The following is a 26,176-nucleotide window of genomic DNA, read 5'->3' on the forward strand; positions in this document are numbered from 1 at the left end:
AACTATTTTAAAGCATTTTATTAGTTTAACAAAAACCAGAATGAAGTGTTTCATATTTGAATATCAGCCCAAGCTACTCCAAGCCCCTGGGCACAAACTGCCATTAGGAATCTCCTCAATTACTCTTGGTCCTATACTTCTGTGTAGAGCATTGATGGATATGGTCTAATGGACTACTTGTCTACTGAGACACTGGTCCTCAGCAGCATGCGTTGCCTGAAGGGCTCTTTACTTTGAGTTCTGCCCATGCATTGTGCTTTGCACCACAATCAGATCAAGTGATTGCTCTAGTGTGTGTATGCTGGGACCTACTGAAAATAATCCTACATACACACAGTATATCCTCTGTAACAGAAACTTAAAATCCTATTTGTAGCCTTTCTAAGCATGATTCACATGCCCTTACGGTTGTCTGGCATTAAGATCTTCAGAGCCTATGCTTCCAGTGGAAATGACTGACTCACAAATGTTCTTATTCTAATAAATTAGAACTTGCTTTTTATTTTTAGAGCGCTTGAACTCGGATGCCCCCACACCCTCCTTTTCCATGCGTTCCCGTGCCAGTTGTTACCCATGTGAATTGAAAATTATCCCCTTAGTACAACTATGACCAAATTTGGCTGAATAGTGGACACTGTCTCCCCTAGGGGATGCAGAATTACTACATCAGGGAGAGGCTAATTCTCAGTAAGCAACAAACTTTCCCTAAACGGCTTTTCTCAGCTGTGTAGCAACAACTGTCAACTTTTTCTAGTTTGTTTGCCAATAGTCTGAATGTTCCTTTGAAAGTAGCTTCTGTGACATGTAGCCATTATGACTCCCAGATGATATTAGATTGTGAAAACATGGTTGCTGTGAGCCAGCCCAGCAACATAAACTGGGTATCTGAGAGGTATATTGTGTTAACTCGGTCTCTATTTTTGCCGCCCACCTTTGACAATGATGTCTCAATGCATGAGGCTGAGGATAAGCCTTTTCTAAAAAAGCCAGTACAAAAACTTGAGCGGTGTATAGCTATATTTAGGGTCCGAGCACCGAGGGTGCGAAGGACAGGCGGTGCCAGGGCACCGACTGTCCAAGGCACCAGCGGTGCCAAGGACCCTATTGAAACCCTAGGGTTTATTATTATTATTATTATTATTATTTATTTATTTATTTTTTTTTTCTCCCGTAAAGTAAATTGGCTTTTTGGCGGCCTTATCATACTCCAAAACGCGTGAAATTTGGCATGCACATCAGGACTGGCGAAAAATTTGATATTTTATGGGAGTTGCGCATGTGCGTGGCAAAATGGCTCTATAGCGCCTCCTGCAAACTTGAAAAAGTAGTCATTAGGCCAACTGCCACAATGTTTCATGTACAGCTACAATATTTGGTGGGCATATGCAGAACATCTGGACACACCAAAAAGTCAATTACAGCCACGCCCTAAACCCAACAGGAAGTCGGCCATCTTGAATTTGCTGTAAATTTTTCAAACTGAATCGCTCCTCGGGAAATGACTTGCCTTTTTGGCGGCCTTATCATGAACCAAAACGCGTGAAATTTGGCGTGCACATCAGGACTGGCGAAAAATTTGATATTTTATGGGAGTTGCGCATATGTGTGAAAAAATGGCTCTATAGCGCCACCTGCAAAATTGAAACAGTGGTCATTAGGCCAACTTCCACAATGTTTTATTTACAGCTACAATATTTGTTGGGCATATGCACCACATCAGGACACACCAAAAAGTCAATCACAGCCACACCCTAAACCCAACAGGAAGTCGGCCATCTTGAATTTGCTGTACATTTGTCAAAATTTATAGCTCCTAGTGGATAAGTTTGAGAGAACTGAAATTTGGCCAGTACATGCACCAGACCTTTCTGATGAAAAGTTATCAAAAACTCAACCAGAAGCCAAAAGGTGTGGCCATGGCGGAGCCTCAAACAACTGATCCTTCGCCATGAAACAGGAAGTGGTGTCTAATTCTTCTCAACATGCTCCAATCTGCCTGAAACTTTACATGTATGATGACAGTCCTGTCCTGATGTCATCCACATAGGGATATTCATTGACAGTCATAGCGCCACCTTGTGGTTTCAGGAAATAGACATCTTTTACACTTTCATGCCCTATTGTTACCCGGTTGATCATATTCACTTCAAATGCAGTGACAACAGCCTAAACACATTGATGATGCATCCCAGTGAAAATGGTGACTTGTCATCAAAGGGCGTGTCTGTGGCGGCCAAACCAATTTCGATGTTTCGCCATGAAAATTTAACGATTCATATCTCAGCTGAACAACATCCTATCTGCCTCAGACTTCACATGCTGGATACCAGGTCCAGTCTGAACACATCCACACTCATAAATTTTGGAAAAGTCATAGCGCCACCTGTTGGTAATAGTAAGTTTAAGGCCTTATATTTTCAGGTACAATGGCCCCAAACTTGGTGATATCATGCTGGAAATTGGTCAGTCGAGTCTTCACCTCTTGACAATCACACACTGTGAAGGGTGTGACATTTCATGTAACGCTGTTGCCGTAGCAACCAAATATCGCCATGAAAAACAAAGCCCTTTCTGACAGGTTAGGAATACTCCAATGCTCACAAAAATTACCACACACATCACCATTGACCCAAGGAACAACACTGTATGCATCTCGGCACTGCACATGCTATAGCGCCCCCTACAGTATTTTTAACAAACAGCCCCCCCAGCACGTTTCACCTACATCCATGAAATTTGGGAGGCTTATAGAGCACATCAGGACGCACAAAAAAGCCTCTTGGAGCCATGTCCTAAACCCAACAGGAAGTCGGCCATCTTGGATTAATTGTGAGATTTTTGATGATTTTTCTCATTTTTGAGAGTTAATACCTCCTAGGGGATAATTCCAGGAGACCTGAAATTTTGTCAGTCCACACAGCAGGACTTGGTTTGGAAAAGTTATCAAAAGTTTAACCAGAAGCCAAATGGCGTGGCCATGGCGACCATCAGCGTTTTGATGCTTCGCCATGAAACATCAACTGCTGTATAACTCTCCTCTGCATGCTCCAATCTGCCTCAAACTTTCCATGTGTGATCACAATCCAATCCTGATCACATCTACAGGCCAACAGACACTCTCAGTCGCAGCGCCACCTGATGGAGGGACAGTAAATGCTGTATAACTGGCCTCTACATGATCAAATCAGCCTGAAACTTTTCATGAGTGATCAGAGTCCAACCCTCATCACATCCACTGTGTGAAATACACTCTGAGTTACAGCGCCACCTGGTGGATAGACAGGAAATGCTCTATAACTGCTCTGAACATGCTACAGTCTGGCTGAAATTTTAAATGTATGATTGGACTCTGGTCCAGATGCGATTCAGAGGCCGACATACACTCTCAGTCACAGCGCCACCTGGTGGACGTGCGTGGATTCACGACCAGCGTGGATGCGAGGACCCGTCCATCGCTGCTTGCAGCTTTAATTTACTGTTAATGTCCATTTTTTCTTGTTTTTTGTTTCCAGACAAAGAGACCATTAGTAAAATCCGTGATCTACGGATGAAAGCAGAGGACTATGAGGTTGTTAAAGTTATTGGGAGGGGTGCATTTGGAGAGGTGCAGTTGGTAAGAATGTGATTTTTGTCTTGCTTTTGAACAATTTAACAAATTCTGTTCAATTTATGAAGAGTGCATGAGTCAGTCTGACTTTACTGTCACTTGGTTGTCTTTTTTCAGGTAAGACACAAAGCCACAAGCAAAGTATATGCCATGAAGCTGCTGAGCAAGTTTGAGATGATTAAGAGATCAGACTCTGCTTTCTTCTGGGAGGAGAGGGACATCATGGCTTTTGCCAACAGTTCGTGGGTGGTGCAGGTATGATGTGGTGGAGAAGCATTTTAAAGCCTACCTATTCTGCTATAATATTACTCATGTAGACCACATGCCCATAAATCCTACTATTGGTGTTTATAATTAATAATTCTTTTATGTTTTTTTCTCTCTCATGCATCATTTCTCACTCTTTTCCTTTCCACAGCTCTTTTTTGCTTTCCAAGACGACCGCTACCTCTACATGGTGATGGAATACATGCCTGGTGGCGACTTGGTGAACTTGATGAGCAACTATGACGTCCCAGAGAAGTGGGCCCGCTTTTACACAGCGGAGGTGGTCCTCGCCCTGGATGGCATCCACTCCATGGGCTTCATTCACAGGTGACACTGCAAATCTGTCTTTTCCCCATTGGATTTTCAGTTTGACTACAGTAAAAAAGGAAAAAAATAATAGGCATTCTTTATTTATTTTAAATCTTTATATAATTTTGAATAGAATTCCTCTTTCTCATCTTTGTGAGCCAATCCTTAAGGTTTCATTCTCTGCTTGGAAGTATCTCTAAGGATTCATCCAAAGCCAGTGTGTAAAATAATTTATCTTTTGTAGTTCTGTGAGACATGTAGTAGGATCTAGAAGGTGTGGTGTACCTCTAAAGAGGTATTGTGGTAAGGAAGTAGTGCTGCTGGCTGCTAGTGTTTCTATTTTTGGCTTATTATGTTATTGCATGTTAAATAACCTCTGAAACTGAAACTTCATCTATTCCAACACGGCACGATAGAATGTGTCCATTTAATATAGATGAGTCCACAAACAAAATGACCTTGCGCTGAGCACAAGCATGTTGTTTCTTGTATCATTTCCGATGGATAAGTCCGCAGCGGTCGATTTGTAGCAGGATCACAGTCCTGATCATCAGCAATCAGCTGATGTAGTGTTCACTAATTGTCGTAGTCACACTGACGCCGTGCCGCTATCTCACAATGATACAGAAATCTTTAACAAATCCGTGGATCCAGACTATAAGCTGCATCACTGCCAAAATGGAATCACTTGGTCCTTGTGTCGTTTCTGACCTTCCCTGAAAGTTTCATCCAAATCTGTTGTTCTGTTTTTGGGTAATGTTACGTACAGACAGACAAACCAACGCCGATAGTCACATAACTCCTTCTGAGGCTCTCCCTCCTTGGCAGAGTAATAAAACTTGTATATTCTCATTTTACTATCTGTAGTGTAAATGAGCTTTTGGCATTAAATGAGCTATAATTGGATGTATCATATCTCTCTATTTAGGTCACTTTCATGATGCTGGTTGTAAATCTGTCGTACCTTTTTAAACAAAAAGAGTAATAATAGTCCTGAAATTTATTCACACACTCAGCTTGGTTAACAGGTGCAGTGGTGGGAAAACTAATTCTGTGCTGTGTTCTCCCATTAGCTGAAGCTTATTAGTGTTACAGATGTGTGTTTTTAACAGGGTGCCTTGTGTTATGTGCATTTTATATGCATGCGTTGTTATTATGCATTTATACTGATGCGACTATGTTTTTGTATCCTCAGGGATGTGAAGCCTGACAACATGTTGCTAGACAAAGCAGGTCACCTAAAACTTGCAGACTTTGGGACCTGCATGAAAATGAACAAGGTATCACATTTGATTTATTTGAACACAGCTGCCCTATTACACCACATAGATGACAATGAAGTATTATTTTCAAAAATGTGTTGGTTGTGCTTCTTATGAGAATATCTACGGCACTAATTTATTGTGAAAAATGAATATATATAGAGAGGGAGTAGTTATTTATATAAAAATACAGGTACTGTGATGATATTAATGATGCTTTCATCCCTCAGGATGGAATGGTACGATGCGACACAGCAGTGGGAACTCCTGACTACATTTCGCCTGAGGTACTGAAATCCCAAGGAGGAGATGGCTATTATGGCAGAGAGTGCGACTGGTGGTCAGTGGGCGTGTTCCTGTATGAAATGCTAGTCGGTGAGTTCTGATTGAAAATTTTATGAAAAAAGCTCCTCCTTTTCTTCCCGTGAGCATATCAGGTACTAATGATTCTCGTGCTGTGTGCAGGCGATACTCCTTTCTATGCAGACTCGCTGGTGGGGACCTACAGCAAAATTATGAACCACAAGAATGCCCTGACCTTTCCCGACGACAGCGACATCTCCAATGATGCCAAGAATCTCATCTGTGCTTTTCTGACTGACAGGTTAGATAGCAACAGATATGATGAAAACAGCCTTTATCTAAGGGGTCATTACATGTACAATCAGCCTAATCAAGGAAAAGTTCCCCCTGACCCTCTCGGAATCAGCTTTTTCTTTTTTCATACAGTAAATATGATGTATTTTATGTAGGCTTTTGAATTTGTGTTAGTTTTTCCAGCAGGTCTGAGCCCTCATACCTTTATAGTACAAGAGATTGAATTTCCAGGCCAGAAAAACACCTTTGAGCTCTGTTAAAAAACCACAACCAAATCAATTTTACTTCCAGTCCAGATGTCACAGTCTAAATCCAAAGTCTCATCTTCATTCAGGAGGGTTTGAGTATCAACATAGTTATAATAGAACTACTGCCATACAGAGTAATAGAAATAAGATTTGGTTCCCGTGATGTGATGTCCATTTTCTTGTAATTCACTGGAAACAACTTTAAAAAGTCCATTTTGTCATGCTGTTATGAAAATACCACACAGCGTTCTGGAAAATACCAACACTCCAACTACGTATGTTCTCTTGACCACTGCAGGGAAGTTCGACTCGGCCGCAACGGTGTAGATGAGATCAAGAGACATCCTTTCTTCAAAAATGACCAGTGGACGTGGGAGAATATCAGAGAGAGTAAGAGCATTTTCACTGCTACAATCACCGATTATTTTCACAACTCCCGTTTCATTTGGCAGTCTGCTAACTGTTATTGCAATCATGTCGCCGGTAATCATGTTTTCCATTTGACCTACTGCAGACAGTTGCAGGAAATTCTTGCAGACGAGCCATTCATTCAGTATCCTCTCCAAGACCAAACGTGATTCCTGCTCCGAGTAATAATTGGCAGCCCAGCGTTTTTGAGGCCAACAATGGGGGAGCAGCTCAATGCAAATGTTAATGCGCTGGGATTGACACTGAAGCAGAGAGAGATTAGAAATGTAGGGCTAAATCCAGTAGCTGTAGTCAGTTCTTTAGTGGCTTTATATTTGATACTTCACTAGGCTGAAGTCAGCACTTTGTTTCGGTGACTGAGCAGCTCTGCCAGCTAGCTACTTTCCCTTGTTTTATAGAGTTTCCAAATAGAAGTCATCCTGATAAAAACTGCAAAGAAAACGGACATGCTTGTTTGAGGCAATACAAAAGCATGATTTTGATTGGATTTAGCTGACTACAAGCATTAAATTTTTTTTTTTTGTCTAATAAAAATGTGCATTTAAATTGCAAAACTGTTAGAATGACAATTATACGGTTGATTTGCTTCTGTTTTCTAGTGATTTCACAATGCCAGATGTTTGGTAATAAGTATAAATATCACTGAAATTCCACGATTCCTCATTCCAGATTCAATATCAAAAGCAAATCCATCAACTCGGTATTTTTCTACAACAATAGCAACTCTTTTAAAAAAACTGCAGCACGCTAACACACAAAAGATTGTCTTTGGACAGACGGAATGACGATGACGGTTGCGTGTTGTGTTTTCCAAAAGCTGCAGTGAACTTGTTGCTGCACGTTCCTCTGCCACTCCATATATTGTTGTTATTGTCCAGTAACTCTTTTGTTTGTGGCATATATGGTACCAAAAAACAAGTATCATCTCATTTTCTGTTAACATTTCTAGATTTCACTAATAGAAACACAACTTAAATCACATGGGAGAACATTATTGCCTTAGATTTATGTACTGTAGGTAGTCCCTGTCCTGAAAGACTAGCCCAGACTTTTGGGAATGTGAAAGTCACTTATTATTACATGTAATGTATTGTGGTAACTGTGTTTTTCCCCCTGTGTCTTCATGGATCTTTCACACCCTTTTACCCTGTGCAGCGGCTGCGCCTGTAGTGCCTGAACTGAGCAGCGACGTTGACACCAGTAACTTTGATGACATCGAAGAGGATCGGGGAGAGGAGGAGACCTTTCCCATACCAAAGGCCTTTGTGGGCAACCAGCTCCCCTTTGTAGGCTTCACCTATTACAGCAATCAACAGTAAGTCTGCCTGACTTCACACCAAACCATGTTTATGATCAGTGTGCACAATTGTTGGTTCCTTGTCCACACAATTCCATGAAAAAACTGCAGAACTTTTGCTGCAATGCAGTATTTTACATCTTAGTATGAAGTACGCTTCGGCATTCCACAGACGGCACTGTTCTCATGGTACAAATCCATTTTTCATAGTAGACATTGTTTGAATGCCTTATTTCAGAGGAAACGTCACACCCCTGTAAGCTCTTCACTGTGTCTCTAAATGCTTTTGCCATAATTTTTTTCCACCACATTTTTTAGGATATCCTTTTTTTTTGTTGAATACATAATTGCGGCTGTTCGTTAACACTTCAACGGTTTTTTTTTAAAATTTTATTGTTGTGGTGAGATGTTCATAACGAAACTTTCTTTTTCCAGTCCTTTGCGCAGCTCCACTGCCACAAAGACCAGTGACAAACGTAGCAGCTCCACAAAAGAAGACAAGAGTCACGTGAGTTGAAGGCCACAATTAAGAAGAGAGTCTTCGAGAAGTAAAATCTCTGCCAATTTTCTGTGACGTGTGATTAATTCGAATGCTACGTTTGTGCATAGTTGGAGAACCTGCAAAAACGCATCTACCAGCTAGAGGAGCAGCTCCACAGTGAAATGCAACTGAAGGATGAGTTGGAGCAGAAATGCAGGTATGTCAATTCATTTTTTGCTCTTGCGTAAAAGGTAGCTGCTTATATCACACTAGTGTTAAATTAATCTGACTAAAGATATGATTCAAATGTTTCTTGTTGATAGACCTTTGCAAAACAGACCATAGCAGTGCAGAGTTGGGGGAAGAAGATGAATTTTCTGTGTACCGGTCATACTTCTGTGTAGTTAATTTTTGACCTTTGTAAATGGAACAAGGACAGCAGATGTTATTGCGGCATATTCCCACTGTGTTCTCTGTCCCCTGGTGTGTGTGTGTGTAGATGAAACCAGACTTTGACATGCAGACATGTACATGAAATGTTATCATATTAAGAGATTTTCATGGGATAACCTATGTTCTATGTTTTCATTCTGTTCTCTCTAGGACATCAAACACCAAGATTGAAAAGATCATGAAAGAACTGGATGAAGAGGTTAAAAGCTGATTTCTCTTGACATTGTTCTTATGGATAAGTTGTAAATATGTTTATTTAAAAAAAAAAAAAAAAAATCCTCTGTTATATCTAAAAACACATCAACATTACATCTGCAGCTTTTAGGTTTTGGTGATGCTGTGTGATGTTCCCAACAAGCAAAGAAATTGACTATATTGCCGTTGAACATCAGTGGCTAGATTGAGGAGTGGTTTTCTTCTTCATCACAGCTGCTCTGTTGTTTGTTGCCACAGGCAAACCTGAGGAAGAGTACAGAAGCCAGCATGTCTCTGCTGGAGAAAGACAAGATCATGCTGCAGCACAGATTCACAGAGTACCAAAGAAAAGCTGACCAGGAGGCAGAGAAGAGGCGCAATTTGGAGAATGAGGGTAAAGATAATGAAGTTCTGCTGATGTATGATTTAGCCATGTGGAACTGAAGTATCATTTCAGAGTGATGTTTCAGATGAAGTCTAGATATGAACATGGTTTTGTTATATGGTAATGCGCTCTTCCTCTTAATAAAGTTGATGTACTTAAGGAAAATGCTCCAAATAGTTTTTCAATCGGTCAAAATTTATTTATAGAGCACTTTACAACAGTATAAAAGAAGAGCAAAGTGCTTTCCAGCAGCATGATGAAACAAAACAATACGTTTTGGTTATCACAAAACCGTAAAACCATAAAATCCTTAAAACCATTAAAAAAAAAAGCTAAAACCAAAATGCAGCAAAGATGAATCAGCAACATTTAAATGAGGCATTTTGGGCAACATGAGAATACAACAGTCCTAGGAGTCGAAGGCACGTCTGAATAGGTGGGTTTTGAGTCTGAACTTAAACAGCGACAGGTTGGAGACAAGTCAAACTTCAAGTTTATTGAGTATCCTGGAGTGATCTCCATCCTTGTCACTGCTGACTGCAGATCTGGTTAGCTGCTGAATTACACACGTTTCTCTGATTTTCCACTGACTTACTGCAGAAGACAGCTCTAAGTGGATTGACAAGTATTCACTGTTAAAGTTAAAAATAGATGTATGGCCTTACATTCAGATCCATGTCTGAAATGTGTATTTCTAAAATGAGAAGTTTTAGTCAGAAGTTTCAGAAAGATTTGTTTGGATTTCAAACTTGAGTATTAATAACGCCTGTTTTAATTCATTCTGGTTTTTTTTTCTAGTGTCAACTTTGAAGGAGCAGCTTGAAGATATGAAGAAGATCAGTCAGAACTCTCAGGCCTCGAATGACAAAATTGCCCAGCTGCAGAGTCAGGTATATAATACACACACACACACACACACAGAGGCCAGAGGATAGTGGAAGACAATGCCTTAAGCTTAATTTCCCTTGTTTGATTGACAGCTTGAGGAGGCAAACGACTTGCTGCGCGCAGAATCGGATACAGCAGCAAGACTGAGGAAGAGCCACACTGAAGTGGCAAAGTCAATGAGCCAGCTGGAGAGTTTGAACCGAGAGCTGCAGGAGAGGAGCCGTGCAGCAGATGGAGAGAAGGCGCAGCTTCAGAAGGAGCTCCTGCTTCTTCAGAGCACCCTGGACTCAGAACGGAGGAACTACAGTCAGGGTTCAGAGGAGATCAGAGAGCTGCAAGGTGACCTGGTGACACACAAGGAACGGCACTGACAAATAAAATAAAAGAATAGAAGCAGTGGCAGCTTGACCAAAGTCGAGCAATCAGTGTTTTCTATATTGACATTTTTAAAATCAAATTTAATACCTATCACAACAGAGTAAAAAATAGGTGAACAGCACATCCTAAACAGAGTGATGCTGTATATTACACAACCACTGCTGATAACCATTGCATTCAAATCTGTGTCAGGTTTATCATCAGTCATTTATGTTTTCATGGAGACAAGCTTTTGAAAGTCACATACAACTGGGAAATGACAAACTGTGGTGGAAGGATGTTCGAGTAATTGTCTTAAATTCAATCAAGCCAAAAGACAGACTGGGAAAACTGTGAATTATCTGCAAGACCGTAAAAAGAAAAAGCATTATTTGAAGTGAAAGTAGCCTCTTCCTGTGATAAACACCACGATTTTGACTGCTCGCCTTCATCTTTTGCTCTTAGCGAGAATGGCAGGGCTGCAAGAAGACAACAAAAACTTGAAGCTCAGCCTCTCCAAAGTGGAGACAGAACGCAAACAGGCCCAGGAAAGGAGCAATAATCTGGAGAAGGTATGCACAGATAGTCGCACTAGTAGACACATATCCATGCTGTGTCAGTGTTTCCAACCTGTAGAAGTCTACGTATTCATTTTGTCTCATGTAACCCCTCCCCATAGGAAAAGAACAACCTGGAGATAGACCTGAACTACAAACTGAAGACCTTGCAGCAGCGTCTGGAGCAGGAACACACCGAGCACAGGGTGACACGGGCACAGCTCACTGACAAATACGAGTCTATCGAAGAAGCCAAATCAGCTGCCATGACTGGTATGCCAGCTCTATGTCAGAGCATGCCCTCTTCCACTGTCTCCCCTCTTTTCTTTTTCTGAATGATCCCCGTTTCTTTCTTTCTATTATATGCCTATTTTGTCTTCTCTATCGTTTGTAATTTTTATTGCATTTCCACCTTTATTTTATTTCATTTCTCCCTCAGCCCATCACCCTCTTTCTCCTTTCTTTGCTACTATCTGATCACTAGTCACCTCCAGGTGTGTTTGGTTTAGAGGAATTCAAGGAGTGTAAGCCAGTAAGCATGTCGGGACATTGTCTCTTTGCTTATTAAAGCTAGACTGAAAGGTAGTTTTTGCAACGGAATGATAATCTATCCAGGTGATTTTTGGCATCTCATGTAGCTCGTGGTGGACTAGAGCCTCCTTTTGAAACTTTCTTCTACGTGAAAATGAACTCTGGAGGAAGGTGTTGTCCATTTTCACTTATTTACATCAAAAAGTCCAGATTTCTTTCACGGTTTTAAATTTCACAGTTCTCTCTAAGGAAGCTGTGTTTACTGTACTGTTTATGTGAAGCTTATGTACAACAAAAGGCCGATTTTGAACAAATGTAACTCAGAGCGTGTGCGTTGTTTGTATGCTTTGAAAAATTCTCAACGGATACAACAGGTTGTTTACCTGCAGCTTGAAAATATGGAAGAGAGCTTTGAGATACCTGTTGAGTGGTTAAGAGTGACTTTGGGATTTTTTTTTTTTTTAATATGTTTTTTGACTATAAGACAAGGAACTTACACTTTTACTGTCCTGCCACAGCTGTTCAGCAGAAGATGTCCGAGGAGACTGGAGCGAGGATGAGAGCGGAGAGCCGGGTGGTCGAGGTTGAGAAGCAGTGCTCAATGCTGGAGTTTGATCTCAAGCAGTCTGTGCAGAAAATGGAGCAGCTGATGAAGCAAAAGGAGAGGCTGGAAGATGAGGTAAATGAGTGGCAGCATACATGTAAGGTTAGATGTTGTCCCTTCCTCGACCTACGCGGTTTATAAAACTCTTGCACCGCCCTTCTCCAGGTGAAGAATCTGCGGATACAGGTAGAACAAGAGTCAAGCAAGCGTGGCTTGACCCAGAACGAGCTGAAGAGCCGCATGCAGGAGGTCGACCGTCTGAGATGTTCAGAGAAGCAGCTCAAGCAGGAGATCAACACAGCACTAGAGAGTAAACGCTCACTGGAGTTCCAGCTGGCACAGCTGACCAAGTAAGTGGTCTTCCTGAATTAGAGCAGTAAAATCTCTTGTGATTGTAAAACTTGTTTGTTTTTCCTCAGGAAATGTAATTTATGTTGTCCGTCCACTAATCATATTATTTGACAAATTATTTTTGTGATTTAGATTAAATAAATCTAATTGGGATTATTGAGATAATAAATAATACATTTAGTATTATCCTTATAAGGAAAATAGGTTACTTACACCACTGAGCCTGTTGATTTTCCTCGGAAACGATCTGGCAGTCGCTCCAGCCAGGAGTTCTAATTTTCTGTTACTGCTGCTTTGCCCAGTAAGTCTCTTTGAAAGTCAAGGCGTAAATTGCTCTACAATTGCCTGCTATTTTAAAATAAGTGCTATTATTCCAGCTTAGAGCATGACTATGCCAAAGCTGTTCTGCAACCGTGTTTACACCGCAGGATTAGGGTTGACTCTCAGTCCAGCTCCATCCACTCAGCTGCTAATCCTCTGGACAGCTCATTCTACTACATGGGTGGACTGGGCTGACTTACATGCTGGCTAGGTCTTTATTGCTGAAGTGCATTGAAAAGCATATAAACGTGTGTAATATTTAAAAAAACAAATGAAATGAAGCACCTAATGTATTTGTGTGACATGTGAACAGACAATATAGAGGCAACGAGGGACAGATGAGGGAACTTCAGGACCAGCTTGAGGCCGAACAGTATTTTTCTGTAAGTATGAATCGGAGAGTCTCAGGATGTCTTGTCCTCGTTGTCCAGTATGAAGACTACCAGCTAAACGATGTGCCTTTTCTCCCTCAGACGCTTTACAAAACTCAGGTTAAGGAACTAAAAGAGGAGATTGAGGAAAGAAACCGGCAGGTACAAGAGACTCATAAAAAGGTGCAGGATTTGAGCAGTGAAAGGTAAGAAATGAAATTCTCTTCTTGAATGTTTGCTCAAAGATTTACTTAACCAAGTGATGATGATTATTGGCCTGCCTGATTTTTTTTTTTTTTTGGGGGGGGGGGATTTTTTCAAACTAACTTTATAAGTAGCTATAACAAACTTTGTCCTTTCTCTGGCCACAGGGACTCCCTGTCTGCCCAGTTGGATCTGACCGTGACCAAGGCCGAGTCAGAACAACTTGCTCGGGCTCTTCAGGAGGAGCAGTACTTTGAGCTCAGCCAGGAGAACAAGAAATCAGTGACTCGACATAAGCAGGAGATTGGTGAAAAAGAGTCCACTATTACGCGGGTGAGCGGAATCTAAAATGTTCCTCCATCTGGCAGTTTGCTGCCCTCCTCCACAATGACTTTATCATGTTGTCTGAGTAAATGAAAGTATGACTTGAGTGGGAAAAACACTAATTTTCTAATTTCGACGCAGCTTGAGGAATCCAATAAAACTCTGACCAAAGATGTGGAGAACCTCAGCAAAGAGAAGACTGAGCTAAATGAGAAGCTCCGGACTCAGGAGGAAGGTACTGTCCTTTTGTTGACCTTTATGTCTCCCTGCTATGTTGTAATTATGTCATTGTTCAAGCAGAGTCCCTTTTCCCTTTCAGAGTATGCGGCTCAGAAGGAAGAGATTACAAACACAATCAAGGCGAACTATGAGAAGGTTCTCAACACAGAGCGCACACTGAAGACACAGGTAAAGATCCACCTTCTTTGTGAGATTTACCAACACTTCTAATGCAGCTGCTGAATGCGCTGAGAACGGTGGCTGATGCTTTCCAACTATTCTATCGACATCGATCTGTCAGGCGGTGAACAAGCTGGCAGAAATCATGAATCGCAAAGACATGAAGCTGGACCAGAAGAAGAAGGGCAGCACGGCTGATCTGCGGAAGAAGGAGAAGGAGAACCGCAAGCTTCAGCTGGAGCTTAATCAGGAGAAGGAGAAGTTTAACCACATGGCCATCAAATACCAGAAGGAACTGAGCGAGATGCAGGCGGTGGGTTGCTAAGACAGCGTTCTACAGCCTAGTATGATCATGTAGAATATTCCTTGGTTGTAACCCCCATCTTTGCACCTTCCTACCACCAGCAACTGTCTGAGGAATGCACATATCGCAATGAGCTCCAGATGCAGCTGGACAGCAAGGAAAGTGACATTGAACAGCTCCGGGAGAAACTCAATGACTTGCAGCAGCGAATGGATAACTCCAGCGTCACCAGCTTGCAGACAGATGAGACGGACAGTAATATCGCAGGTATGAGCACAGCTGTGTGTGACTGGACACTGATCCTGATACTTCCACTATTCAGTCCACAGTATATTCCTCTTCGTGTTTCCTTGTAGCAGCATAGCGTCTAATTCAAATATGTTGAGTGCTTAAGATTTCTATTGTTGCTGATCTTGAGTTACTGTGTCCCGGGTATGAGATCATTTGTGTGGACACCGTTCCTCAATAACTCCTCTCTGTATATGATGTTTTACAAAAAATTGGACTTAGCATTTTTACAGGCAAGAGCTTTTTGAGCATTTTGTCGCTGCTGAAATCAGTCTGTTTCCCAGGTTTGTTCCATTTTATTTGGTGTTTTATATATGCCTGTAGGGATTTAAAAGCAGTTTAGAGTCCAATTTTATTTAGTTATTTTTTATAATTGGAACATAATGGTCGATTGTATTGAACAGACAGCTCCTCATGTATGTGAGGCTAGTAGATACACTACCAATGAAAAGTTTGGACACATCTTCTCATTCAATACTTTTGATTTATTTGTATTATTTTCTACATTGAGGATTAATACTGAAGATTTACACTTTTTTGTTTACAGCATAATTCCATATGTATTCTTTTACAGTTTTGATGTCTTCAGGATTAATCTGCAATGTATAAAATGATTAAATACAAGCCAGTGAATGAGGAGGGGTGTCCAAACTTTTGACTGCTAGTGTAGGTGTATATAAGGTAGTACAGTAAAAATGGCTTTAAACCAAGCTGCTATGTAGATTTGGTGCATCGTCTTTTTCTGTAAACAGGACTATAAATACATGTTGTTCTAGGTCTGCTTTTAAATGTGTTGGTGTCTGTAGTTAAATCATTGTCTTCTTATTTCCCTCATATCCAGTTGGTTCTCCTTGCTCTTCTTATCTTTGTAACTTCCATTCCTTTTCCTCTGTGAGTAACTGAGCGGACGAGCCCATTTTACCCGGCCTGTGCTGCAGCTGCAGTTTGTCTTTTTTGCCCCTTATTTATGTATTCTCTTGCCAGAGGTGCTAGAACCATCTCTGTGTTGAGAATTCAGCAACACTTTTGAAAGAAGTCTGATAGAGTGGGGGAGTAAATGGCCTTTGAAAATTGTCAAATCATTCTGAAAAACAAACAACTAACATTAATGCCATGCTGAATGACAATGCCGGCAGTGAATGTGGTTTAATGTGACGAGGCCAGCCCCAACAGTAAAGCAACCAAATTAGGGCAGGTTTTACTGACACACCCACGTGTGAGGTTTACCGCATCACTCTCAGCACCTTTCAAATGTGTCCTGAAACCGAGACGTCTGCTTTTAATTCACGGTACTGCGTCCTTCAAACACGTAACACTCTTGTTGTGTCTCTGTTGGCATGTTCACTACAAGTTTGGACACGAAGACGTCCCTCACAATGGCACATTTGGTTGACGAGCCCATTTAGTTCACTGATCCTGTGAAGCTTGTGTTGTGTTTTAGCTGCATGCTCTTGCATTTATGATTTTAGCACCAAATGATATGAAATATCGCTTAAAATGCACATGTTTGTTTCTGTGAAAGGAGTGAGTGATCAAACTAATTGAATTCCTGCTGCAAAGCTGTTCTTATAATGGCATTTTGACGAAGTTTACATAAAATCTTACACACTCTCTTAACATGCTATTAGAGGGAGTTACACATGCCTAATATTCTCCTCCTGCATGGGAGTGTGACACGGCAGCATGGGATATCTACAGTCAATTCTTGTCACCTACTCCAGTGCAGTTACCTTAACATTGGTCAAACTCACTGAAGAATTCATCTGGTGTTTTGAAATGGTTTACAATCTTTGACCTTTTTTCCCCCCCAGTTAAATTTGGATTTAATTGCTGCATGGCCTTTTCCCAGGGTCTCTAATTAGTCTGACACATGTTAAATGATTCTGTGTGCGTGTGCTGCTTTCAGAGTCCCGATTGGAGGGTTGGCTGTCCATTCCTAATCGTGCTAATATCAAGCGATATGGATGGAAGAAGCAGGTACGCCGCATGTTTCCAGTGCTCACCTGCGTTTTGTTGAACTTTGTTATGCTGCCACAACAAATGCTTCCAAGCCCTTGGGAGCAAAGCCAGACTTCTTATTGTGGTTTTTTCCAATGTCACAGTATGTGGTGGTGAGCAGTAAGAAGATTCTGTTCTACAATGATGAAATGGACAAGGAACAGTCGAACCCCTCAATGGTACTAGATATTGAGTAAGTATTTATTTTTTTTCGTTTCTGTCATCTTCTTTTTGCGTCTGCCACAATTTTGCTGAAAAATGTGAACTACAAGAAAAACAAGTCATTTAGAGAGGTACAGTTTCAGTGGTTGGTGTTTGCAAGTTAGTCAGGCTGATGTGTCATTTCTGATTTCGCATGTTTTGTGCAGCAAACTGTTTCATGTGAGACCAGTCACACAAGGAGACGTGTACCGAGCTGAGACAGAAGAGATCCCCAGGATATTCCAGGTTGGAGGCTCTTCTCTTTCCTGTTTTATCCTCAACTTTCATGTTTCCATTCAGCCTGCGCTAGATTCCGCTCAATCTCAGAAATGCTTTTTGCAGAATTTCTGACCAGGCCCTCCTCTTTCTTTGCCTGTTCAGATTTTATATGCCAACGAGGGCGAGTGCAGGAAGGAGGCGGAGATGGAGACGGTCCCTCAGGGCGACAAGACCAACTGTCTCCCACACAAAGGCCACGAGTTCATCCCCACGCTATATCACTTCCCTACCAACTGTGAGGCCTGCGCCAAGCCTTTGTGGCACGTCTTCAAGCCACCTCCGGCCCTGGAGTGTCGCCGGTGCCATGTGAAGTGCCACAAAGACCACCTTGACAAAAAGGAGGATGTTATTGCTCCTTGCAAAGGTAAAATCATGTCCTTTATGGTTTTTACCATGATGATGACTATATATAAGTTTATCCTACGAGTGTGGACCATGAAGGGCACCCATTATCTGAAAATCTAGTTGATGTTGAGGCCCTAATCTGACGTTCCCGTCCTTTTTTTCTTCATTGTGTTGAAGTATTTTACTTTGAAAGATCATGCTCGGTTATCCAACTGTCCCCCTTTCCCTCTCCAGGTTCAAAATCAAACGTCAAAAAATGAAAAACAAGAGTTGTGTGAGCCGAATTTTCTCTTCACGTGCCCCAAAAAAAAAGTAAAAAAAAAAAAATGGAAGGGCAGCGCTCAGTCGTGTATTGTTGTAAGATGTTGGATTAGCTGTTTTCTGCAAATGCATCCCCAAGATTATGATTGGCCAGTGCATTTACTTCGCCTGAGAATGTGTCTAAATTGGGATATTCACATTGAATCTTGGGGAGGTTATTATTGCAGCTAACTTGCAGGTCTCCTGGGGATTTCTAGCAAACAAACAATAGTTATGCTTAAATTCAGTGTCACAACAACACACTGTGCATATCCTTTTGGTCTATATGTTGAATGCAGCCTAATAAATTATGTCCAAGCTGTTGTTTTAAATTCTGTATTCTTTACATTCATGTTTACTAGCTAGTGTTCTTGTTTCTAGATTTTGTTGGCAAATTGCAGCATATCTTTGTGATGGCTACCACTTGTTGATCAGTGGAATAGTGTGAAACCACTGGCATGGACATGTATTGTGCCTCTGAAAATGTGTAAACAAAAGGGGAAGCTTACTGATAAAATTAGCTCCCTTGTGCTACGTAAGGTCAGAAAGAAACCTTTACACTGCCATAACTAAAATGAAGTTGCATTTTTTTTATCCATATCTCATTTATCTGCTACTTAAGGTTTTTAGTTGTGCTTTAAGTTTATTCTGTTTACTTCATTTTTAAGATGTCTGTATTTTTAGTGAATTTGTCATTAAGTTACCCACATCCTTTGCTAACCAATTTGCTAAATTTAAAACTCAAAATATAGAAATCTATAATTTAATGTGAATATTTTGTGCTTATTGCCCTGTTTTATAATTATAAACTCAATCTCATTTGGTTCAGTAAGACAGGTAACCTGCATATGTCATCTTGGGATCTGATCACTTTTCAATACAGTGGGTACAGAAAGTATTCAGACCCCTTGAAATTTTTCACTGTCTGTGTCATTGCAGCCGTTTGCCAAAAATCAAAAAAGTTCATTTTATTTCTCATTAATGTACACTCAGCACCCCATCTTGACAGAAAAAAACAGAAATGTAGAAATTTTTGCAAATTTATTAAAAAAGAAAAACTGAAACATCACATGGTCAGAAGTATTCAGACCCTGTGTTCAGTATTGAGTAGAAGCACCCTTTTCAGCTAGTACAGCCATGAGTCTTCTTGGGAATGACGCAACAAGTTATTCACACCTGGATTTGGGGATCCTCTGCCATTCTTCTCTGCTGATCCTCTCCAGTTCTGTCAGGTTGGAAGGTGAACGTTGGTTGACAGCCATTTTGAGGTCTCTCCAGAGATGCTCAATTGGGTTTAGGTCAGGGCTCTGGCTGGGCCAGTCAAGAACGGTCACAGAGTTGTTCTGAAGCCACTCCTTTGTTATTTTAGCTGTGTGCTTAGGGTCATTGTCCTGTTGAAAGGTGAACCTTCGGCCCAGTCTGAGGTCCTGAGCACTCTGGAAGAGGTTTTCCTCCAGGATATCTTTGTACTTGGCCGCATTCATCCTTCCTTCAATTGCAACCAGTCGTCCTGTCCTACAGCTGAAAAACACCCCCACAACATGATGCTCCCACCACCATGTTTCACTGTAGGGATTGTATTGGGCAGGTGATGAGCAGTGCCTGCTTTTCTCCACACATACCGCTTAGAATTAACACCAAAAAGTTAAATCTTGGTCTCATCAGACCAGAGAATCTTATTTCTCATAGTCTGGGAGTCCTTCATGTGTTTTTTGGCAAATTCTATGCAGGCTTTCATGTGTCTTGCACTGAGGAGAGGCTTCCGTCGGGCCACTCTGCCATAAAGCCCCGACTGGTGGAGGGCTGCAGTGATAGTTGACTTTGTGGAACTTTCTCCTATCTCCCGACTGCATCTCTGGAGCTCAGCCACAGTGATCTTTGGGTTCTTCTTTACCTCTCTCACCAAGGCTCTTCTCCCACCATTGCTCAGTTTGGCTGGACGGCCAGGTCTAGGAAGAGTTGTGGTCGTCCCAAACTTCTTCCATTTGAGGATTATGGAGGCCACTGTGCTCTTAGGAACCTTGAGTGCCGCAGAAATTCTTTTGTAACCTTGGCCAGATCTGTGCCTTGCCACAGTTCTGTCTCTGAGCTCCTTGGGCAGTTCCTCTGACATGCACTGTGAGCTGTAAGGTCTTATATAGACAGGTGTGTGCCTTTCCTAATCAAGTCCAATCAGTTTAATTAAACACAGCTGGACTCCAATAAAGAAGCAGAACCATGTCAAGGAGGATCAGAAGAAATGGACAGCATGTGAGTTCACCCCTTAAGCTTCAGTGTACCGCCGGCGGTACACCTACTAATTTGCAAAGGAATTTCAAGAATGTCCGAAGGCTGCAAACACGATTATACAAACACTATACGCCAATGGAAAGCTTAGATTCTCACGAATCCGCCGGTATAAACCACTTTCAGATGTGATTACCACAGCGGGTGAGAAAAACACATTTGTCCGACAAAAACGAATATTCATCCATCCGTTCTCTATACACGGCTTCAACGCACACAGCGCAACTCACATTTCCGGGTTCATTATTACACACAAAAAAAAAGATTCCACAAAAAACGGCCATAATCCAACCTTTTACATCCAGACAACACAAGCCAGTAAACTATTTTGTCCAAAACATGTCCTGAAGTCGGTATAAAATCCCCGAATCGGTCATTTTCAAGGAAATGCACCTCGCGATGCCCGTCCAATATTCCCTGTATTTTTTGTCTTTTTTTTTATTTAAAAATAGAATATTAGCGATTTTTTTGTATTGAAAACGGCTGGAATTGACTGAAGCTTAAAGGATTAAATATGAATGTTGCTGCAAAGGGTCTGAATACTTCTGACCATGTGATATTTCAGTTTTTCTTTTTAAATAAATTTGCAAAAATTTCTACATTTGTTTTTTTTTTCTGTCAAGACGGGGTGTTGAGTGTACATGAATGAGAAATAAAATGAACTTTTTTGATTTTGGCAAATGGCTGCAATGACACAGAGAGAAAAATTTCAAGGGGTCTGAATACTTTTCGTACCCACTGTATGCTTGGAAACATTATTACTCAAAGAAAGTTTATCAGGTGAATTAATAATGAAGCTAATCTTAAGTTGCTCTGTGGCTGTAAAGGTGGCAGCTGCTGGCTAGTTGAGGTCTTACCTGTCAGACTTAATTGTTAATCTGCAACACTGTCTGCCTGGTTCTTACAGTAAACTACGACGTGACCTCTGCCCGGGACATGCTCCTGCTGGCCCTGACCCAAGATGAGCAGAAGAAATGGATTGGCCACCTTGGAAAGAAGATTCCTAAGACACCACCATCAACATTTTCAAGAGCCTCACCTCGTTCTATGTCCACTCGCTCTGGACCCAACCAGTCCTTCCGCAAGAACCCTAAAAGCAATACAGGAAAGCTGAGGTAACTACTGTAGACAATTAAGCTTTCAAACCATTTCTCTGAACCTTTTCATTCTAATTGCACGTAAATAATTTTCCACACGCTACTGTTGAAATAACAATAGATAAGTGCATAGCATACGGTACAGCACAGTGTTTTTTCAGGCAATAAGTGAAGGTGCGTTGCAGTAAGAAGTCTTTTTTTAATCCCATCTTGTGGGCTGAGATGTGGTCAAGTCAGTCACATGACCTGCTGTTTGTCTCCTGTGTTGTAGCAGAGCGCAGTCCAGCCTCCAAGCAGCAGACACAACATCCAGCACTTGTTGACAGGAACTTCTTCACAAAATGTTGATGTGTTTTTGTTTTTTTTTAGACTTTTCTCTACGACTTTAAACCTGTCTATTTATTAATTGTGTTACTGGGTGTTTCTAACACGAGAGACACATCCTGGTTCGTTGGTTGACTCCTGGGCTCTATCCAGTTGACACTTGGGATTTTTCTAATTGGCACTAATGTGTTTTTGGGTTCAGTAACTAACTTCATCGACTCACTTTGCAACTCTCATTAGAGTGGTCCACATTAAGGATCTGGACATTACCTATCAAAGCAAAGCTGTTTATGGTGTTGAAGTGTCTGTAAGCCAGCTTTTCTGTTGTATGTGTCGGGCTGGGTTACTAACCAAAGTAAAGATGTTGTCTTTCTTTTACTGGACACCTATCTCTGTTCTTTCTTTCAGCTAACCATCTGAAGCGTTGGGATTTTTTTTCTGGACTCTAAACTTTCCCTCCTTCCTCATCCTCAAAAATGGAAAACCTGTATTACATAGAAATTTCATTAAAAACACAAAAATATATATTGATAATTAACCAGCGCTGGAAAAATGCAACACACGTCAGATAAAAGGCATCGTGGACACTGAAAAGCCTGTTATCCATCTGCATTTCCACATTCAAGAGAAACTCATCAGCCAACTCGACAAACTCGCAGCTCTCCATTTCTACCAGAAGATGGCACACTCGTCTTGAAATAAAGATGGACAACAGAGAGATGGAGGGACTCATGTCATGTAGACGTTCTGTGCTTCATATCATATGACAGTTGTAATGGAAACTGGAAGGTAAAAGGGGGTTTTGCTGGGACTCCTGCAAGTATGTGTTCAGTTTAAGGTACTGTCATACAGGGATTGCAGATCTGCAGTGAAAGGTTGACTCAGGGGCGGAAAATGAGGATCTATTTAGTAATTTCTTTGCCCACCTGACAGATACGTGAGCTAAATGCAAGCATACTTTGTTTCCAGCTTAAAAAAAATGACTGATGCCTTCGTCTAATGTCTCTGGCCTTTTTGCCTTTTACTCTTATCACTCTGCAAGTCAGTTATCAGGTTTGGGGCAGCGTATTGGGACATGAGTATTAGATGTTTTGAGTATTGAGTGAGGAGCATGCAAGATCATCATTTAAATCTATGCATTATTTTTATTATAATTATTTTTATTGCTCCAAGCCATAAGGAAAGTTCCATTGTAATGGCATATAGGAGTCCTAAAACTTAATGGATTTTTTTTCTGTTTATTTGGTACATTGTCTCTGTAATATTTTTCTTGTATTGTTTTTTTTTTCTTTTTTGTAATGTATTGCCTTACATTGATTCCTAGATAAATGGTTCAAAAGGAAAACATTAAGTTAACAAATGTAAAACTGCACTGTTTGACTTGACTGTAAATTATTTGTAGAAGACTAAACAGGTGTAGCATTTGGCCCACCTAGTGCCTTAACGTTTGGATATTGATTTTACTGCCATATCTGTTTTTTTTCTCCCAAAACAAGACAAATCTTAACTCTTCCATCATTTATTTTTTAAGAATTTGCCACACATTTGTGGTTTTATCAGAACTTACTTTCTCTGGTTTGAGTATATAAAATATATATATTAGATTACCTCTTTACGGACACATTGCAATAGAGTTTGTGTCAATACAAAGGCCCCAGACTTTAGATCATATCATGTGACAAATTTCAGGAGGATGTACCTAAAGCGAGCCTACCTGTGTCAATGATTGTGCTTGTTAACAAATGCAAGTTGTTTCTCTAACATGGTAATGTCCCATTAATGCAAACCCCCCCAGTGTAAATAATGAGAGAGACATAAGGATTATGGAATACCTCCGCAGTCTTTTTATTTGTAACTTTTTTGTTCAGTTAAAAAAAAAAAAGCACTGGAACTATGATCTACTCTTGTCTTGGATAATTTGCATGGTTAAATTGCATTGGAGTCCGCACTGATGGATATGTCAATAAACATATCTTTATCATTCATCGTATTCTAGTTTTCACTGACCATACCCATCATGCATTTCACATTTTTATCATCAGCCTGTACACGAGGCACTTTCCAATACAGGCTAAGTGTCTGGAAAATACCTGGAATGGGGATTTAATTGTGAATTTGGCCATTTATAATGAAGAAACACAATTTAATCTGGTTTATTGAGGGCCTGAGAGTGGGTTTTTTTGTATTTTTCTGCAACATCTAGGATTAAGACCGTTAATATTTCCGTTTTGTGGTTGCATGTTTAGTAATTCGAAGTAAATTTTCATCAAATTACCAAAAATCATCTTTGGGCAGAATACAACTGAACACACTGCACTGTACAAAGACTGGAGGGAAGTTAGCCCATGCATGGTGAATCAGTGATAGGAATAAACAAGTTCAGGCGAGTTTTTATTTAGTGAGAAAACTATAATCTGTTCGGAGTTTCGTACACTGAAGAGGCCTACGAACCATGACTCAGAAATACGATAATTAATGCGTCTGGATGGATCTGGGTAAAGATCATCTGGGTGTGTGTGCGCGGCCTGGATGTGTTGCATGCAGCAGGTCGTCTAGCAGATGTCAGAGCGCGTCGATAAGTTCCCAGCGTGTTGTTGCAGCGTCATTCTGTTTGAATGAAGTTCAGACTGAGAACTAGCCAACTCTTCATTCGCGCCCCGGTGGATTGAAACAGGAAAAAAATAAGAGTTGAGGAAGTAAAAGGTTGCCAAATATGCCGGTGTTTACAGGTATGATATCATTTTAACACTGCAAATTCATTGCCATGGGAAAAGACAGTAAAACGCGAATCCTTACACGTGTTTTAGTTGAGCAGCAGAATTTACATTAGCTTGTTACCTTAGCTATCTTTAGCGTGATATGCAGTTAGCATGCTAACAGTGGAAGGCACCGGGAAGTCTGTCAGTTGTCTAATTCTTTAGGCCACTGGTGGAGTTATTTTAGAAGGCAGCACTATGACATAAGAAAACATTTAAAAAAATATTGGACTACTGCAACCGTATTGCTGATTGTTAGCGCTGTTCAGTGAATGTTTTTGGCAACGCCGGCTATGCTAACTGGCAACTGACAAACCAGAAAACAGCTACTGCCGCTAATTGTCAGCTAGCTGAGTTAGCAAGGTAGCATTTAAGTGGGGTAGTTAAATAGTTATTTTATGTTTTCTATTTTCATCACAGCGTGGACGTTTTAGCTAAGTTCTTGCCATTGTAAGCACTTTATATGTCTGATTTGTCACCAGTACGAAAATACCGGAATCACGCCTTTTAGCAGCTCAAGTAGCAATGCTAACAAAGCTAGCCCTATCACGAGTGTACATTTGATACGTAATTTGACTGCAGTTGTGGATGGTGGGAGACGAACAATTCTTAGAGCACACGGCTTTTCTGTTTTAACACGACAGCAGTCTACTGAGAGTTTCTAAGAAAACCTAGTCAACCGCTTTATCGCACTAAACGAGCAGTCACAAAACTGTATTTGTTAGCTTTCACTTTGTCTTTTTGTCTAAATGACTGCCTAACTAGCTGCCTGATCCTTTGAAGCACTTCACTGTTGCTAACTAGTTGCTGTGTCATACATGGCCGCAGTTTGACAAAGTTTTGGTGTTTCCCATCACTATCCTTCGTAGGCTAATATGTAGGCGTATGTACCGCTTCTGTTTTGACAGTAAATGTGAAATGGGGCAAAGAGAAGTTTGATGCAGTGGAGCTCAACACTGAGGAGCCACCCATGGTTTTCAAGGCTCAGCTATTTGCCCTGACAGGAGTTCAGCCAGACAGACAGAAGGTCATGGTGAAGGGAGGCACTCTCAAGGTATGTATATAAACAACAATCAACACTTTAAAAATAAGGTGCTGGGGGTTTTCTTTTATTAAATTATCCAGAAATATTATTTTGTGTTGTTGTTGTAAGCAGATCCTATTTAAAGCCCAAAACCATTTATCCAACCAATTGATCTCTTCAACACGTATAGCCTGTATAGCTAAAGTCTGTTTGGAATTATAATATTCTGTTGTCATTCAAAACACATTAATGAGCAACATCATTACATGTGGTAACATGTTCTTTTTATGTCAGCGTACTTAAATTTATTTTAAGTTGATCAGTCATGCGCTGTCTTGCAGTTGTAAACATTCACTAAAACAATTGTGCAATAATCCACAGCTAAAAATAACGGTCGCTGCAATAAGTCGTTGTCTACTTAGCTGTCAACTATTTGAATAGTTGATTTTGGAATATTTTTTACAGGAAAATAAGGTCTCGATTTTCTGTTTCCAGCCTCTTAAAAATGAATATCATGTGGTTTATTTCCTCCTCTAT

At 40.8% G+C, this 26,176-nt stretch overlaps 1 protein-coding gene across 13 annotated transcripts in view; it reads left to right on the plus strand.

Moving 5' to 3' along the window:
- Positions 1-26,176, plus strand: part of rock1 (Rho-associated, coiled-coil containing protein kinase 1) — a 56,520-nt gene that overhangs the window by 11,863 nt on the left and 18,481 nt on the right. For 2 of the 13 annotated variants that reach the window (XM_051952849.1, XM_051952855.1), the window contains exons 3-26: positions 3,513-3,613; positions 3,725-3,862; positions 4,026-4,201; positions 5,379-5,463; positions 5,676-5,820; positions 5,911-6,049; positions 6,589-6,680; positions 7,875-8,034; positions 8,452-8,524; positions 8,626-8,714; positions 9,101-9,149; positions 9,404-9,539; positions 10,329-10,420; positions 10,511-10,757; positions 11,241-11,347; positions 11,455-11,605; positions 12,382-12,542; positions 12,633-12,817; positions 13,453-13,522; positions 13,613-13,716; positions 13,882-14,047; positions 14,180-14,273; positions 14,358-14,446; positions 14,559-14,750. In XM_051952849.1, coding sequence (XP_051808809.1) covers positions 3,513-3,613; positions 3,725-3,862; positions 4,026-4,201; positions 5,379-5,463; positions 5,676-5,820; positions 5,911-6,049; positions 6,589-6,680; positions 7,875-8,034; positions 8,452-8,524; positions 8,626-8,714; positions 9,101-9,149; positions 9,404-9,539; positions 10,329-10,420; positions 10,511-10,757; positions 11,241-11,347; positions 11,455-11,605; positions 12,382-12,542; positions 12,633-12,817; positions 13,453-13,522; positions 13,613-13,716; positions 13,882-14,047; positions 14,180-14,273; positions 14,358-14,446; positions 14,559-14,750 — 3,041 coding nt within the window. Of the gene's footprint in view, positions 1-3,512; positions 3,614-3,724; positions 3,863-4,025; positions 4,202-5,378; positions 5,464-5,675; positions 5,821-5,910; positions 6,050-6,588; positions 6,681-7,874; positions 8,035-8,451; positions 8,525-8,625; positions 8,715-9,100; positions 9,150-9,403; positions 9,540-10,328; positions 10,421-10,510; positions 10,758-11,240; positions 11,348-11,454; positions 11,606-12,381; positions 12,543-12,632; positions 12,818-13,452; positions 13,523-13,612; positions 13,717-13,881; positions 14,048-14,179; positions 14,274-14,357; positions 14,447-14,558; positions 14,751-14,842; positions 15,009-15,870; positions 16,890-16,935; positions 17,007-17,131; positions 17,221-17,395; positions 17,475-17,609; positions 17,872-21,345; positions 21,554-22,267; positions 23,843-26,176 lie in introns of those variants that run through there. The other 11 variants (XM_022191124.2, XM_051952848.1, XM_051952845.1 and 8 more) reach the window with 11 other exon arrangements.

Source organism: Acanthochromis polyacanthus, chromosome 9 (assembly GCF_021347895.1).
Source record: "Acanthochromis polyacanthus isolate Apoly-LR-REF ecotype Palm Island chromosome 9, KAUST_Apoly_ChrSc, whole genome shotgun sequence".
Lineage (NCBI taxonomy): Eukaryota > Metazoa > Chordata > Actinopteri > Pomacentridae > Acanthochromis > Acanthochromis polyacanthus.